The sequence below is a fragment of the Mus caroli genome, unplaced genomic scaffold, assembly GCF_978045245.1.
Source record: "Mus caroli unplaced genomic scaffold, Mus_caroli_1 scaffold_3, whole genome shotgun sequence".
NCBI classification, from domain to species: domain Eukaryota; kingdom Metazoa; phylum Chordata; class Mammalia; order Rodentia; family Muridae; genus Mus; species Mus caroli.
This window is the reverse complement of record NW_028227258.1, coordinates 53,275,996-53,294,725: the sequence shown is the minus strand read 5'-3', so window position 1 is coordinate 53,294,725 and position 18,730 is coordinate 53,275,996. Positions and strand designations below refer to the sequence as shown.

At 38.2% G+C, this 18,730-nt stretch overlaps 1 protein-coding gene across 6 annotated transcripts in view; it reads left to right on the top strand.

Annotated features, from left to right (window-relative positions):
• Lrif1 (ligand dependent nuclear receptor interacting factor 1) overlaps positions 1-1,916 on the top strand; it is a 46,965-nt gene extending 45,049 nt beyond the window's left edge. For all 6 annotated transcript variants that reach the window (XM_021159037.3, XM_021159039.3, XM_029475366.2 and 3 more), the window contains one exon: positions 766-1,916. In XM_021159037.3, coding sequence (XP_021014696.1) covers positions 766-1,209 — 444 coding nt within the window. In that variant the 3' untranslated portion in view covers positions 1,210-1,916. The remainder of the gene's footprint in view (positions 1-765) is intronic.
• Positions 1,917-18,730: the final 16,814 nt, after the last annotated feature.

Below are 18,730 nucleotides of genomic sequence, written 5' to 3'. Positions count from 1 at the left end.
TAACAGTTTTTAAAGTATATGGCATTTTTTTAGGTGTGACAAACATATGACTATAATAATCTTTTATTTAGTTTTCAATGTACTTTAGGTTGAGTGATGGTTTTTGCCAAATTTGCAGATATCTCACATTAAACAATGACAAATCTTACACAGAGATAAAAATATATTCCTGGTTTATTTGAGTTCTAAGTATTTTTAGTCACCTTTCTTCCATTTGTAATGTAAGAAAATAGTCAAAAGCCTTACAAGTAGTTATCCTATTTTAAAGAATTTCTTAAAGGAGATAAGTGAGGGGAAAATATAAGCATGTATATTCATTAGAATATTAACACTTATATTTTAAGCAGCATAGTCATTAATATATATATCACTATAGTTATGCCTATGAGCATTATAATCTAGCATTCTGATCTTCAACCTTTTCAGATAAACTTTCTTAAGGAAAAGTTTCTTTATGTGCCTACTTTGCAAATGAAGTAAAAAACTTGGTACTTCTTAATTATGGCTTCATTTTACTGATGGGTCAGCATGGCTTCTAATACCCAATTTAAGCCAGAAAGTGTAAATAAACTAGCTTGTTCTCCAAGACTTATGATTGTGACTTTTCATTTTGCTACCACTTAGTAGCATTCAGTTTTTACCATAGTTGTCTGCACTGAAATTTGTGGAGTCAAATTTAATTGCTATTATTTGTCTGCCAACTTTGATTTGGGAGCATGTGGCACAGTAATAACATATTTTTTTTCCTTTTCAACATTGCAACAGAGTTTCTCTAAGAAAAGAAAAGTGGAAAGCATGAAGATGGGTAACACAAAAAAGATAAAAATTGAGAATGCTGATGACACAGTCATGAATATCATGAATGGAACTGATGTTGCTAGTTCCCAACTCCTTAGTAGTATTTTACCAACATCAGACATATCACAACATAACATTGTCACAAGCCATAGTACAACCAGGGAAGACAAGAGAACTGAAGCAGAACACTGTTCTCATGAGAAGCAGGAAAAAGGCACATTAAGTTCAAGCACATCTTTTGAACAAAGTACTTTTTTAAATAAAAACTTTATGGAAGATATTTTTCCAGTGACACCACCAGAACTAGAAGAAACCATCAGAGATGAAAAAATAAGAAGACTTAAGCAAATTTTAAGAGAAAAAGAAGCAGCTCTTGAAGAATTGCGTAAGAAGATGTACCAAAAACAATAAAATCTCTATGGGTTAAAGACTTATATTATTACAGTAGTTCTCTCCTACCTATCAGGGATCCCCATTGGATGCCTGAAACTGGAGATGATACCAAATCTTGTATAAAATCACTGTAAAGTCATGGCGTTAACAACTAAATGTCTACTTAGATATATCAAGCAAGTTATATAAATATACTGAATGAAGAGGATAATCTATATCCTTAACAAAAAACTGGAATTTTTGTCACACAACTCAGAAAGTAATTTAAAAGTTACAAATTCATTCTTTCTGGAGTTTCTCATCTATACTTAGACACCTGTGTATGATGAGGAACTAAAAACAAAAGTAACTGCAAGTTATAAGGGACTACTCTGTTAATTGTAAAGGCGCTATGAAAGTTTCTTTGTATGTGAAACAAGTTCCCAAAAGGGTTGAGTCATGACTTGTCAATAACCTACATGAAGTATTTTGACTTACTTGTTTTGGAAGAAAAGTTGGGTATTTTTCTGTGAAATGCAATTCTCCAAATTTGAGCATTTTGTATAGGGTTTCTGTTAAATGTTTTCAACTAAATTCCTCAGGTCTTACCCTAAGAATATTGTGTATAAATTCTACAACCCAAGGTATGAAGTCAGCTGTAAGCATAACTTTACCACTGAGTTTAATATGATCTATTTGATATTGTTATTTTTATTTCCTCAATAAAATCTATTATAATAAACGTATTCAGATATTTTTCAATGTGAAAGATGTATGGGCTTTTGTTTTTTTGTTTTGTTTTTTGTTTTGCATGTCTACAATATTGTATTCCTAAAGAAAGGTTTGAACTTTAGGCTATTTGGTGGTATACTTTATTTTTGGCTTACAAATTATGTCTTACAACGATAACATTTATGGAGAAATCACTCAGCAGTTAAGAGCACTTGAGATCTAGACTGTAATCACATCTAAGACTTTTCTCACTATAGTTTTTCTTTAGAAGCATCCATTTCCTCTGGTTAATTTTTCATTTGGGATAGTTTAAGACTATAGTGAACACCTGGAGCTGACTAGCAAGACTAGCAAGTTAAACTATTAAGAAATACCTAGTCGGGTGGTGGTGGTGCACGCCTTTAATCCCAGCACTTGGCAGAGGCAGGTGGATTTCTGTGTTCGAGGACAGCCTGGTCTACAGAGTGAGTTCGAGGACAGCCAGGGCTACACAGAGAAACCCTGTCTCAAAAAAAAAAAAAAAAAAAAAAAAAATCTAGAAATTCAATCCAGAAAATTGTAGGAACAAAAAGGAAAAAGTGTGCAGTCTCCACAGGTCAGCAGGGTGAGCAAGCTGACTGCACAAGCTACACAGCATCTGGGACAGACAGAAGCAACAAAGCTTCTGGAACAGACCCCGTTTTGAGCTCCAGACATCCAGGCACCTTCCCTGCCAGAGGAGAGGTGTCTGCCCGGGAGGGCTCTGCCAGAGCAGGTGAGGGGGCCATCTTGCGTCCCGGATTCCTCAGAGACTAGTCTGCACAGGTGAGAGTGCAGACTACAGAAGCAACACAGCTTCTGGGACAGACACCTTTTAGGGCTACAGACATCCTGGCACCTTCCCCACCAGAAGAGAGGTGTCTGCATGGGAGGGTTCTGACCACCAGAGCAGGTGAGAGAGCCATCTTGTGTCCCTGGTCCCTCAGAGACTAGTCTATGCAGGTGAGCATGCAGACTGCAGAGACAACACATCTGGGACAGGCCCTGTTTCAGGCCTTCATCTTCAGCCAAGAGGCAGGTCTGAACACCAGATATCTGTGCACCTTCCCTGCAAGAAGAGAGCTTGCCTGCAGAGAGTACTCTGAACACTGAGACTCAGGAGAGAACTTGACTCCCAGATCTGCTGACAGAGGCTAACACAATCACAGGATGAACAAGCTCTAAGCAGAGACAACTATAACAACTGACTCCAGAGATTACCAGATGGCGAAAGGCAAACATAAGAATCTTACTAACAGAAACAAAGATCACTCGCCATCATCAGAACCCAGCACTCCCACCTCAGACAGTCCTGGATACCCCAACACACCCGAAAAGCAAGACTCGGTTTTAAAATGATATCTCATGATGCTGGTAGAGGACATCAAGAAGGACTTTAATAACTCACTTAAAGAAATACAGGAGAACACTGCTAAAGAGGTAGAAGTCCATGAAGAATTACAGGAAAACACAACCAAACAGGTGATGGAATTGAACAAAACCATCCAAGACCTAAAAAGGGAAGTAGAAACAATAAAGAAAACCCAAAGAGATACAACACTGGAGATAGAAACCCTAGGAGAGAAATCAGGAACTATAGATGTGAGCATCAAAAACAGAATACAAGAGATGGAAGAGAGAATCTCAGGTACAGAAGATTCCATAGAGAACATGGGCACAACAATCAAAGAAAATGCAAAATGCAAAAAGATCCTAAGTCAAAACATCCAGTAAATCCAGGACACAATGAGAAGACAAAACCTATGGATAATAGGAGTAGATGAGAATGAAGATTTTCAACTTAAAGGGCCAGCAAATATCTTCAACAAAATTATGAAAGAAAACTTCCCAAACCTAAAGAAAGAGATGCCCATGAACATACAAAGTCCAAATAGACTGGACCAGAAAAGAAATTCTGCCTGACACATAATAATCAGAACAATAAATGCACTAAATAAAAATAGAATATTAAAAGCACTAAGGGAAAATGGTCAAGTAACATATAAAGGCAGGCCTATTAGAATTACACCAGATTTCTCAACAGAGACGATGAAAGCCTGAAGATCCTGGACAGATGTTATGCAGAAGACCCTAAGAGAACACAAATGCCAGCCGAGGCTACTATAACCAGCAAAACTCTCAATTACCATGGATGGAGAAACCGAAGTATTCCATGATAAAACCAAATTCACACATCTTTCCACGAATCCAGCCCTTCAAAGGATAATAAAGGGAAAACACCAACAGAAGGACGGAAACTACACCCTAGAAAAAGCCAGAAAGTAATCCTTCAACAAACCTAAAAGAAGACAGCCACAAGAACACAATCCCAACATTAAAAACAAAAAGAACAGGAAGCAACAATTACTTTTAATTTCTCTTAACGTCAATGGACTGAATTCCCCAATAAAAAGACATAGACTAATAGACGGGCTACAAAAACAGGACCCAACATTTTGCTGCTTACAGGAAACCCACCTCAGGGAAAAAGACAGACACTACCTCAGAGTGAAAGGCTGGAAAACAATTTTCCAAGCAAATGGTCCAAAGAAACAAACTAGAATAGCCATTCTAATATTGAATAAAATTGACTTCCAGCCCAAAGTTATCAAAAAAGACAAGGAGGGGCACTTCATATTCATCACAGGTAAAATCTATCAAGATGAACTCTTAATTCTGAATATCTATGCTCCAAACACAAGGGCAGCCACATTTATTAAAGAAACTTTAGTAACGCTCAGAGCACACATTGCAACTCACAAAATAATTGTGGGAGAATTCAACACCCCACTCTCACAAATGCACAGATCCTGGAAACAGAAAATAAACATAGACATACAGACACTAACAAGTTATGAAACAAATGGATTTAATAGATATCTACAAAACATTTTATCCTAAAACAAAAGGATATACCTTCTCAGCGCCACATGGTACCTCCTCCAAAATTGACCATATAATTGATCACAAAACAGGCCTCCACAGATACAAAAATATTGAAATTATCCCATGCATCCTATCTGATCACCACGGACTACGGCTGATCTTCAATTCCAAAAAATAGAAGCCAACATTCACGTGGAATCTGAACACTCTACTCAACGATGACTTGGTCAGGGAGGAAATAAAGGAAGAAATTAAAAACTTTTTAGAGTTTAATGAAAATGAAGTCACAACATACCCAAACTTATGGGACACAATGAAGGCAGTACTAAGAGGAAAACTCATAGCCCTGACTGCCACCAAAAAGAAAATAGGGAGATCATACACTAGCAACCTGACAGCACACCTAGAAGCTCTAGAACTGTAGGAATCAAATTCACCCAAGAGGAGTAGACAGCAGGAAATAATCAAACTCAGGGCTGAAATCAACCAAGTGGAAACAAAAAGAACTATTCAAGGAATCAACCAAACCAGGAGTTGGTTCTTTGAGAAGATCAACAAGAGAGATAAACCCTTAGCCAGACTAACTAGAGGGCACAAGGAGAGTATCCTAATTAACAAAATCAAAAATGAAAAGGGAGACATAACAACAGAATATGAGGAAATCCAAAACATCATCAGATCCTACTACCAAAGGCTATACTCACAAAACTAGAAAATCTGTATGAAATGGACAACTTCCTAGACAGATGCCAGGTACCAAAGTTAAATCAGGATCAGATTAATGATCTAAACAGTCCCATTTACACTAAAGAAATAGAAGCAGTCATCAATAGTCTACCAAATAAAAAAGCCCAGGACCAGATGGGTTTAGTGCAGAGTTCTATCAGACCTTCAAAGAAGACTTAATTCCAACTCTTCTCAAACTATTCCACAAAATAGAAATAGAAGGTACTCTACCCAGTTCATTCTATGAATCCACAGTTACTCTGATTCCTAAACCACACAAAGATTCAACACAGAGAACTTCACACCAATTTCCCTTATGAATATCGATGCAAAAATAGTCAATAAAATCCTCACAAACCAAATCCAAGAACACATCATACGATCATCCATTAGGACCAAGTAGACTTCATCCCAGGGATGCAGGGATGGTTTAATATATGGAAAACCATCAACGTAATTCACTATATAAACTAACTCAGACAAAAACCACATGATCATTTCCTTAGATGCTGAGAAAGAATTTGACAAAATCCAGAATCACTTCATGATAAAAGTCATGGATAGATCAGTAATTCAAGGTACATACCTAAACATAATAAAAACAATATACAGCAAACCTGTAGCCAACATCAAACTAAATGGAGAGAATCTCCAAGCAATCCCACTAAAGTCTGTGCAAGACTGCCCACTTTCTCCCCCCTATTCAATATAGTACTCGAAGTTCTGGGCAGAGCAATTCGACAACAAAAGGACATCAAAGGGATACAAATTGGAAAGGAAGAAGTCAAAATATCACTATTTTCAGATGATATGATAGTATATATAAGTGACCCCAAAAATTCCACCAGAGAACTCCTAAACCTGATAAACAGCTTCAGTGCAGTAGCTGGATATAAAATTAACTCAAACAAATCAATGGCCTTTCTCTACACAAAGGATAAACAGACTGCGAAAGAAATTAGGGAAACAACACCCTTCACAATAGTCACAAATAATATAAAATGCTTGTTCTGAGACTAAGGAAGTGAAAGATCTGTATGATAAGAACATCAAGACTCTGAAGAAAGAAATCAAAGGTCTCAGAGGATGGAAAGATCTCCCAGGCTCATGGATTGGCAGGATTACTATAGTAAAATTGGCTATCCTGCCGAAAGCAATCAATAGATTGAATGCAATCCCCATCAAAATTCCAATTCAATTCTTCACTGAGTTAGAAAGGGCAATTTGCGAATTCTTCTGGAATAATAAAAAACCTAGGATAGCAAAAACTCTTCTCAACAATAAAAGAACCTCTGGTGGAATCGCCATGCCTGACATTAAGCTGTACTACAGAGCAATTGTGACAAAAACTGTGTAGTACTCGTACAGTGACAGACAGGTAGATCAGTGGAATAGAATTGAAGACCCAGAAATGAATCCACACACCTATGGTCACTTCATCTTTGAAAAAGGACCTAAAACCATCCAGTGGAAAAAAGACAGCATTTTCAACAAATGGTGCTGACACAACTGGTGGTTATCATGTAGAAGAATGCAAATTGATCCATTCTTATCTCCTTGTACAAAGCTCAAGTCTAAGTGGATCAAAGACCTCCACATAAAACCAGAGACACAGAAATTAATAGAGAAGTAAGTGGGGAAAAGCCTTGAAGATATGAGCACAGGGGAGATATTCCTAAACAGAACAATAATTGCTTGTACTGTAAGGTCAAGAATTGACAAATGGGACCTCATAAAATTGCAAAGCTTCTGTAAGGCAAAAGACACTGTTGATAAGACAAAAAGGCCACCAGCAGATTGGGAAAGGATTTTTACCAATCCTAAATTAGATTTGGGACTAATATCCAATGTATATAAAGAACTCAAGAATGTGGACTCCAGAAAAACAATTAAGCCCATTTAAAAAAAAGGGGTACAGAGCTAAACAAAGAATTCTCACCTGAGGAATACCGAATGGCTGAGAAACACCTGAAAAAAATGTTCAGCATCCTTACTCATCAGGGTAATGTAAATCAAAACAACCCTGAGATTCCACCTCACACCAGTCAGAATTGGCTGAGATCAAAAATTCAGGTGACAGCAGATGCTGGCGAGGATGTGGAGAAAGAGGAACACTCCTCCATTGTTGGTGGGATTGCAAGCTTGTACAACCACTCTGGAAATCAGTCTGGCGGTTCCTCAGAAAATTGGACATTGTACTAAGGGAGGATCCCACAATACCTCTCCTGGGCATATATCCAGAAGATGTTCCAATCAGTAAGAAGGACACATGCTCCACTATATTTATAGCAGCCTTATTTATAATAGCCAGAAGCTGGAAAGAACCCAGATGCCCCTCAACAGAGGAATGGATACAGAAAATGTGGTACATTTACACAATGGAGTACTACTCAGCTATTAAAAAGAATGAATTTATGAAATTCCTAGGCAAATGGCTGGACTGAAGGGCATCATCCTCAGTGAGGTAACCCAATCATAAAAGAACTCACACAATATGTACTCACTGATAAGTGGATATTAGCCCAGAAACTTAGGATACCCAAGATATAAGATACAATTTGCTAAACGCTTGAAACTCAAGAAGAATGAAGACCAAAGTGTGGACACTTTGCCCCTTCTTAGTATTGGGAACAAAACACCCATGGAAGGAGTTACAGAGACAAAATTTGGAGCTGAGATGAAAGGATGGACCATCTAGAGACTGCCATATCCGGGGATCTATCCCATAATTAGCTTCCAAACGCTGACACCATTGCATACACTAGCAAGATTTTGCTGGAAGGGCCCTGATATAGCTGTCTCTTGTGAGACTATGCTGGGGCCTAACAAACACAGAAGTGGATGCTCACAGTCAGCTATTGGATGGATCACAGGCCCCCCAGTGGAGGAGCTAGAGAAAGTATCCAAGGAGCTAAAGGGATCTGCAACCCTTTAGGATGAACAACAATATGAACTAACCAGTACCCCCCGGAGCTTGTGTGTCTAGCTGCATATGTATCAGAAGATGGCCTAGTAGTCCATCAGTGGAAAGAGAGGCCCATTGGTCGTGCAAACTTTACATGCCTCAGTACAGGGGAACTCCAGGGCCAAGAAGTGGGAGTGGGTGCGTGGGGAAGTGGGTGGGGGAGCCTGTGGGGGACTTTTGGCATAGCATTGGAAATGTAAATGAAATAAATACCTAATAAATTTTTTTAAAAAAAATCTGATATGGGACTAATATCCTATATATACAAAGAGCTCAAGAAGCTGGACTCCAGAACTTCAAATAACCCCATTAAAATGGGGTACAGAGCCAGACAACGAATTCTCCACTGAGGAATACCGAATGGCTGAGAAGCACCTGAAAAAATGTTCAACATCCTTAATCATCAGGGAAATGCAAATCAAAACAATCTTGAGATTCCACCTCACTAGAGTCAGAATGGCTAAGACAAAAATTCAGGTGACAGCAGATGATGGTGAGGATGTGGAGAAAGAGTAACACTCCTCCATTGTTGTTGGGATTGCAAGCTTATACAACCACTCTAGAAGTCAGTCTGGAGGTTCCTCAGAAAATTGAACATAATAATACTGGAAAATCTAGCAATACCTCTCCTGGGCTGAGGGGGTCTGCAACCCTATATTTGGAACAACAATATGAAGTAACCAGTACCCCCTGAGCTTGTGTCTTTACCTGCATATGTAGCAGAAGATGGCCTAGTAGGCCATCACTGGGAAGAGAGGCTCCTTGGTATTGCAAAATGTATATGCCCAAGTACAGGGGAATGCCAGGGCCAAGAAACGGGAATGGGTGGGTAGGGGAGCAGGGCGGGGAGTTGGTATAGGAAACTTTCGGGATAGCATTTGAAATGTATATAAAGAAAGTATCTAATAAAAAAAAATAAGAAGAAAAGTGTACGGCAAAGTAATAAATAGGAACAAAACACATTAATTAGATTCTTTTGCTTTTTGTAGTAATCATTTCACTGAAGTATAACTTGCATTCCATAAAATTTACCCTTAAGTTATACTCAGAAAGATAAAAGCATCAGTAATTTCGGACACTTGCCATACTGTCATCCTATTTATCCTATGCAACATCATGATTCAGTAGAAATTGCCATTTGTGTACACTTCTTGTACATGGAATCATATAGTATATTTTCTTTTGTGATATTTTTCACTTACCCACTCATATACAAAATTTATTCATATTGTATCATATTAGTACTTTGCTTTCTATTGCTCAGCAATATTACATTTTATGGAATCTTAGTGTCTGAAAGGTCTCGGTATCAAGAATATCAAAATCCATATATGTTGAAATCTTACACATTAAGTGGCTTTACATTTATGTATAAACTCACCACATATAATCTATGTCTTAAATATTTCTAGATAAGCTGTAATATAGTTTGAATTGTTTTATTTGGGAAATATGAAATCTTATGTTCTTTGATTAATGTTTGAGCACATTTTATTAAAGAAGTAATGCTTTAGGTTGTTGAAAATACAGCAAGTAAAAATACTAATTCACCCTTATTAAGAGTTCACCCAAAACACCTTTTGCTTTTTTACTGCCTCCACAGATGTATATTTTTATCAGAATGGAGCCCTTGTTTAGAATTTTTATATCATGTTTTTAATGTCAAGCCTTGTGGGTGGGCTATATTTTTTTTTTTGAGACAGGGTTTCACTGTGTAATCCAGGTCACTCTGAAAGATTTACTTTCATGTTGAGAGTAGGAATAACGGACATCCCTCTCTTGTTCTGTTTTTTTAATTACTTTTATATTTTGGAGATTATAACTACAGCATTTTCTTTTTCCTCCCCTCCCTCAAAACTCTCCCTCCAAGCCTAAAATTTAATTACTTTGAGTTTTAAAGAATATAATATATTTGCACCATTTCTCCTTCACTTTTCTCCCTCCAAACCAACATTTTTTTACCTATTCATCTGTTAATGTGCATACAGATTATTTCCATTTCCTACCAATTACAAATAGATCAACAATAAACATGAATATGCAAGCATCTCTGCAAAATGTTAACTAAGAGTCCTTCCAATATACAAGAAGATTTTAATGGTATTGCTTTGAGGTTTTTTTTTTTTTTAATTTAGAATAATGTTAAACATGGGGTTTCCATAGATAGCCGTTATTATGTTGTTCCATGTCCTACCTTCTGTAGAACTTTTATCATGAAGCATGTTGGATATTGTCAACAGCTTTTTCTACATCTAATGAGATAACGGTTATGAGAAAATTGACTTGAGTTATACATCATTATGAGCTACGATGTGATGTGAGTGCTTGGAATTAAAGCTAGGTCCTCTGGAAGAAAAATCAGTACCTTTAAATGCTGACCAATATCTCCAGACCTTTATTATTGGAATTCTATTTTCTTCTTTAAATCCATTTATAGTTTTCATTTATTAGCCTACATGTGGTGAATCATTTTTATCCTTGTGTCTCTGGGATAAAGCCAACTTGATCATGGTGGGTGATCTTCTCAATGTGTACCTGTACTTGGCTTGCAAGTATTTTATTAAAAATTTGTGCATCTATATTTATCAGGAACATTCTTCTCTGGACTTTAACTTGATTATTATTTATTTAGCAGATAATGTCCACTTATAAATGGAAGTAAAATATATTTATCTTTCTGAATACAGGTTATAATCACTCAAGATTATAATTTAATTTGTATTATTATTAGATATTTTCTTCATGTAAATTTCAAATGCTATCCCTAAAGTCCCCTATAATCCCCCATCCCACCCCACCCCCCTCCGTGCTCCCGACCTGGTCTTGCTAAGATTATATGCCCCAGTACAGAGGAATGCCAAGGCCAGGAAGACCACGGGCCTCTTCTCCCATTGATGGCTGACTAGGCCATCCTCTGCTACATATGCAACTAGAGAAAATAAGCTCTGGGGGGGGGGTACTGGTTACTTCATATTGTTGCTCCTCCTATGGTGTTGTAGATCCCTTTAGCTCCTTGGGTACTTTCTCTAGCTCCTTCATTGGGGGCCATGTATTCCATTCAATACATGACTGTGAGCATCCACTTCTGTATTTGCCAGGCATTGTCATAGCCTCACAAGGGACGGCTATGTCAGAGTTCTGGCAGCAAAGTCTTTCTGGCATATGCAATAGTGTCTGGGTTTGGTGGTTGTTTATGGGATGGATCCCAGAGTGGGTCAGTCTCTGGATGGTTCTTCCTTCTGTCTCAGCTCTGAACTTTGTCTCTTTAACTTCTTCCATGGGTATTTTGTTCCCCATTCTAAGAAGGAACAAAGTATCCACACTTTAGTCTTCCTTCAGCTTGAGTTTCATTGTTTTGCAAATTGTATCTTGTGTATTCTAAGTTTCTGGGCTAACATCCACTTTCAGTTAGAGCATATCATGTGTGTTCTTTTGTGATTGGGTTACCTAGTTCAGGATGATATCCTCCAGATCCATCCATTTGCCTAAGAATTTCATAAATTCATTGTTTTTAATAGCTGAGTAGTACTCCACTGTGTAAATGCACCACATTTTCTGTATCCATTCCTTTGTTGGGGGACATCTGGGTTCTTTCCAGTTCTGGCTATTATAAATAAGGCTGCTATGAACATAGTGGAGCATATGTTCTTATTACAAGTTGGAAGATCATCTGGGCATATGCCCAGGAGATGTATTGCTGGATCTTCGGGTAGTACTATGTCCAGTTTTCTGAGGAAAATTGTTTCACTTGTATGCCTGGTTTCAACAGAGACCTTAAGAGGTCACTGGATACCCAAGAACTGGATTTGCAGATGGAGAGCAGCAATGGGGGGCACTAGGAAGAGAATCTGGGCAATATACAAGAATAGAGAGTACTCTTAACTACTGAGCAAGTCTCCAGCCCTAAGACAAAAACTTTTAGAAAAGTAGCAGGATACAAAATCAAGAATCAAAAAAAAAAAAAAATAGTGGCTTTTCAGTTTACCAATAATGAAGTCACTTAAAAACCTAGTTAAGACTTCTAGCACTGGAGAATACATAGCCTGAACTGGTATCTTCTGTAATCAGGCAAGACTTCCAGTGAAGGGATTGGGACACCAACCCAGCCACATCACTTGCTACCTATAATTTGCCCTGCCTACAAAATGTGCTGGGATGAAGAGGATAAAGAATTATGGGAATGAGTAACCAGCCTAAGACCCATGCCACAAGAAGAAGCCCACTCGTGACACTACCTAAAATGCCAGGAACTAGATGTCAACAAAATGATGCCTAAAGATATCCTGATAAACTCATAGATTGGTGCCTAGCCCAGTTGTCATCAGAGAGAGTTCATCTAGCAACTGATGAAAACACATGGAAAGACCTACCACCAAACTTTAGGTGGAGCTTAGGGAATCCTGCTAAAGAGAGGGAAGAAGGATTTTAGAAGTTAGAGGGATCAAAGACAACACAAGAAAACCCACAGAATCAACTAATCAGGGTTCACAGGGGCTCATAGAGACTGAGCAGAAAAGCAGGGAGCTGGCATGGGCCCAACCTAATTTCTCTGCCTATGTTATAGTTGTGTATTTTGATCATCTTGTAAGACACCTAACAGTGAAAGTAGGAGCTGTCTGAATCCTTTGCCAGCTTTGGAGGCCTTTTTCTTTCTACTGGGTTACCTCATCCAGCCTTAATATGAGGGGAACTACTCGATCTTACTACCACTTGAAATGCTGCTTCATTGATATCCATGAGAAGCCTGCCCTTTTCTAAATAGAAATGGGGGAGAAGTAGATTAAGATGTGCAGAGGAGAGGCAGGGGAAGGACTTGGAGAAGAGAGAGGGGAAACTGCAATCCAGTTGTGAATAATAACAATGAAAAATAAAGCAAACCAAAAAACAAACAAACGAAAAACAAAAACAAAAACAAAACAAAACAAAACAAAAAACCGAAAAAGCTCCACTCAAAATAGCTTCTTCATAGCAGTAGGAAAACAATATTCCGTTTTTATTAAATTTGATGATTTTTTACATTGTACCTTTATTTTTTATACTAGCATTACAGGCAGTTATGAGCAGATTGCTATGTGGATACTATAAACCAAACTTAGGTTCTCTGGAAGAACAGTATGTGCTCTTAACATTATGCTAGTCCCTATTGCCAAATTTCTTATTGTGTTTTAGGGGCATCCTCTTCCATCTTGGTTTACTTGCCATTGAGAGTTTGTGTTGGTTTTCTGTTTTGTTTTGTTTTTGAGTTCTTTATAGGTTATGCATATTAATTATTTGTCCAATGTTAAAAACACATGGCAAATTATACATCTGGCCACATCTAGATACAGGTATCCAGAATACTCTTTCTTTTCTTTCCTTTTCCTTTTCTTTTCTTTTCTTTTCTTTTCTTTTCTTTTCTTTTCTTTTCTTTTCTTTCTTTCTTTCTTTCTTTCTTTCTTTTTTTGCATGTATGGATTTTAAATTATAAACCATTGATTACGTGTTTAAATTCAAATTGCATTACATATTTTATATATTTTAAACCATACCAAATGAGCAACTTACAAATCCTCAGATAAGAGTTTACAGCATATTTTTTTGAAATTTTAACATTTTTATTGTTTCATTTATTTGCATTCCTTTTCTAGTCCACCTTCCAAGAATTCTTCACCACATATACCTTCCCCTTTGCCTCTGAGAGGGTGTTTCCCACCCCACTGCCCACAGCTCTTACCAACTCACCCACAACCAGCTCATGTCACCACCAGCCCCCGCATCCCCCTTCCCTGGGTCATTAAATTTCTACAGGATTAGGTACATCCTCTCCCACTGAGGCAAGACAAGGCAATCCTCTGCTACATTTGGCTCACTGGCCATGGACCAGTACATGTTCGTTGGTTGGTGGCTTAATCTCTGGGATCTCCCAGGGGTCCAGGTTAGGTGACACTGTTGGTCTTCCTATGGGGTTGCCGTTCCCTTCAGTTCCTTCAATTTTCCCGATAATTCTTCTATAGGGTTCCCTGACCTCAGTACAATAGTTGGCTGTGAGTATGTACATCTGTCTCAGTCAGCAGTTGGTAGAGATTCTCAGAGGGCAGCCATGCTAGGCTCCTCTGCAAGCACATGGTAAAAGTACTAGTGTCAAGGTTTGGTGTGCACCCGTGGGATTAAACCAAATTTGGGCTAGTCAGTGGATGTCTTGTCTTTCAATCTCTGCTTGATTTTTGTCCCTGTATTTCTTTTAGGCAGAAACCATTCCAGGTCAAAACCTTTGAAGGTAGGTTGGTAACCCCATTTATCCACTGGGTGCTTGACCTACTGGAGATAGTAGGTCTATCTCCCCACTGGTTCCATCTCCCCACTGTTGGGCATTTCATCTAAGGTCATTCCCATTGAGTCCTGAGAGCCTCTCACATTCCAGTTTACTGGGACTTTATAGATGTTCCCCCTGCCACCCAAGCCCCACAGCTAAATATTTCCATTCATTCCCTTGAACCTTTTGAGCTCCTCTCCTGTCTCTCCCCATACCTGATCCTGCCCCTCTTTTCTCTCTCCACCTCCCACCCAACACCTCCCTCCCTCTGCCTCCCATGATTTTTTTCTTCCACCCTTCTAAGTGGGATTGAAGTATTGTCACTTGGGACTTCCATCTTGTTAAACTTCTTACTGTCTGTGGATTGTATCCTAGATATCCTGTACTTTATGGCTAATATCTACTTATCAGTAAATACACACCATATGTGTCCTTTGGGGGTTGGGTTACTGCACTGATGATGATATTTTATAGTTTCATCCATTTGCCTGAAAATTTCATGATGTCCTTTTTTTGAATAACTGAATAGTATTCCATTATGTAAATGAACCACATTTTCTGTATACTTTATTCAGTTGAGGGACATCTGGGTTGGTTCCAGCTTCTGACTATTCCAAATGAGGCTGCTATAAACATTATGAAGCATGTGTCCTTGGTATGGTGGAGCATCTTTTGGATATATTTCCAGGAGTGGTATAAATGGGTCTTCAGACAGAACTATTTCCAATTTTCTGAGGAACTAACAAATTGATTTCCAGAGTAGTTGTACCAGTTTGCAATCCCACTAGCAGTTGAGGACTGTTCCTCATTTTCCACATCCTCAATAATGTCTGCTATTACCTGAGTTTTTGATCTTAGCCATTCTGATTGGTATGAGGTGGAATCTCAGGGTCATTTTGATTTGCATTTCCCTGATGACTAAGGATGTTGAACATTTCTTTAGATGTTTCTGAGCCATTCAATATTTCTCAGTTGAGAATTCTTGGTTCAGCTCTGTATCCCGGTTTTGAATTGGATTATTTGATTTTCTGGAGTCTAACTTCTTGAGTTCTTAGTATATTTTGGATATTAACCCTCCATTTGATGTAGGGTTGGTAAAGATATTTTCCCAATCTGTAGGTTGCCATTTTGTCCTATTAACATTGTCCTTTGCCTTATAGAAGCTTTTTGGTTTCGTGAAGTCCAGTTTGTCAATTGTTGATCTGTGAGCCTGAGCCATTGGTGTTCTGTTCATGGAAATTCCCTCCTGTTCCCATGTGTTTGATGATCTTTACCAATTTTTTCTGTTAGATTCAGCATATCTGATCTTTGTACAAGGAGAGAAAAATGGGTCAATTTGCATACTTCTGCATGCAGACTGCCAATGAACCAGGACCATATGTTGAAATGCTTTCTTTTTTTCACTGAATGGTTTTGGCTTCTTTGTCAAAAATTAAATGACCATAGGTGTGTGGGTTTATTTGTGTGCCTTCAATTCTATACCATTGATCTTCCTGCCTGTCATTGTACCAATACCACGCAGTTTGTTTGTTTGTTTGTTTTTTTATCACTATTACTCTAGTACAAATTGAGGTCCAGGATGCTGATTCCCCCAGAAGTTTTTTTATTGTTGAGAATAGTTTTTGCTATCCTGAGATTTTTGTTATTCCAGATGCATCTGAGAATTGCTCTGTCAAACTCTATGGAGAATTGAGATGGTATTTTGAAGGGGATTGCATTGAATCTATAGATTGCTTATGGCAAGATGGGCATTTTTACTATATTAATCTTGCCAATCCACCAGCATGGAAGATCGTTCCATCTTCTGAGTCTTCTTCGATTTCTTTCTTCAGAGACTTTGAAGTGCTTGTCATACAGATCATTCACTTGTTTGGTTAGAGTCACACCAAGATACTTTATATTATTTGTGACTATTTTGAAGGGTGTTGTTTCCCTAATTTCTTTCTCAGACTGTTTATTCTTTGAGTATAGGAAGGCTACTGATTTGTTTGAGTTAATTTTTATATCTGGCCACTTTGTTGAAGTTCTTTACCAGGTTTAGGAGTTCTCTGGTGGGGTTTTCAGGTCACTTAAGTATACTGTTATATCATCTGCAAATAGTGATATTTCAACGTCTTCCTTTCAAATTTGTATCCCTTTGACCTCCTTTTGTTGTCTAATTCCTCTAACTAGAACTTGAAATACAATATCGAACACACATGCATACACAGAAAGAGAGTACAGAAAGAGAGAGAGGGAGAGGGAGAGGGGGAGGGGGAGAAGGGAAGGGGGAGGAGAGGGGGAGGGGAGAAGGGGAGGGGGAGGAGAGGGGGAGAGGAGGAAAGGGGGAGAGGGGAGAGAGAAGCCTTGTCTAGTCCCTGATTTTAGTGGATTGCTTCAAGCTTCTCTCTATTTAGTTTGATGTTGGCTACTGGTTTGCTGTATATTCCTTTTTACTATGCCTAGGTATGGGCCTTGAATTCCCGATCTTTCCAAGACTTTTAACATGAAGGAATGTTGAATTTTGTCAAATGCTTTTTCAGCATCTAATGAAATAATCATGTGGGTTTTTCTTTGAGTTTGTTTATATAGTGGATTACATTGATGGATTTCCCTATATTGAACCATCCCTGCATTCATGGGATGAAGCCTACTTGATCATGGTGAATGATCATTTTGATGTGTTCTTGGATTCAGTTGGCAAGAATTTTATTGAGTATTTTTTATTGATATTCATAAGGGAAATTGGTCTGAAATTCTCTTTATGTTTTACTGGGTATAGTAGTCTGGGCTTGCATTTGTATTTGCTTACAGTCTGTATGAGATCTGCCCAGGATCTTCTAGCTTTCATAGTCTCTGGTGAGAAGTCTGGTGTAATTCTGATAGTTCTCCCTTTATATGTACTTGACCATTTTCCCTTACTGCTTTTAAGTATTCTTTCTTTGTTTAGTGCATTTGGTGTTCTATTACTATGTGATGAAAGGAATTTCTTTTCCAGTCAAGTCTATTTGGAGTTCTGTAGGCTTCTTGTATATCCATGAGCATCTCTTTCTTTAGGTTAAGGAAGTTTTCTTCTATAATTCTATTGAAAATATTTACTAGCACTTTAAGTTGGGAATCTTCACTCTCTTCTATATCTATTATCCTTAGGTTTGGTCTTCTCATTGTGTCCTGAATTTCCTGGATGTTTAGAGTTGTTGCATTTTACATTTTCTTTAGTTTTTTATTATTTACATTCTGTATTTTCTTTTACATTGTGTCAATGTTTTCTATGGTATCTTCTAAATATGAGTTTCTCTCTTCTATCTCATGTTTTCTTTTGGTGTTGCTTGCATCTATGACTCCTGATCACTTTCATAGGTTTTCTATCTCCAGGGTTGTCTCCCTTTGTGAATTCTTTACTGTTTTTATTTCCATTTTTAGATCCTGGATAATTTTCTTCAGTTCCATCATTTTTGGTTGTGTTTTCATATTAATTCTTTTTTGCTTTTTTAATATGATTTTAAAAAATTTAATATGAATTTTATTAGATATTCTCTACATTTACATTTCAAATGCTATCCCCAAAGGCCCCTATACCCTCCCCCCATCCTGCTCCCCAACCCACTCACTCCCACTTCCTGGCCCTGGCATTCCCCTGTACTGGGGCATATGATCCTCGAAATACCAAGGGCCTCTCCTCCCATTGATGGCCGACTAAGCCATCCTCTGCTACATATGCAACTAGAGACACAGCTCTGGGGGTACTGGTTCGTTCATATTGTTGTTCCTCCTATAGGGTTGCAGACCCCTTTAGCTCCTTGGGTACTTTCTCCAGCTCCTTCATTAGGGGCCCTGTGTGTCATCCAATAGATGACTGTGAACATCCACTTCTATATTTGCCAGGCATTGTCATAGCCTCACAAGAGAGGGCTATATCAGGGTCCTGGCAGCAAAAATTTTCTGGCATATGCAATAGTGTC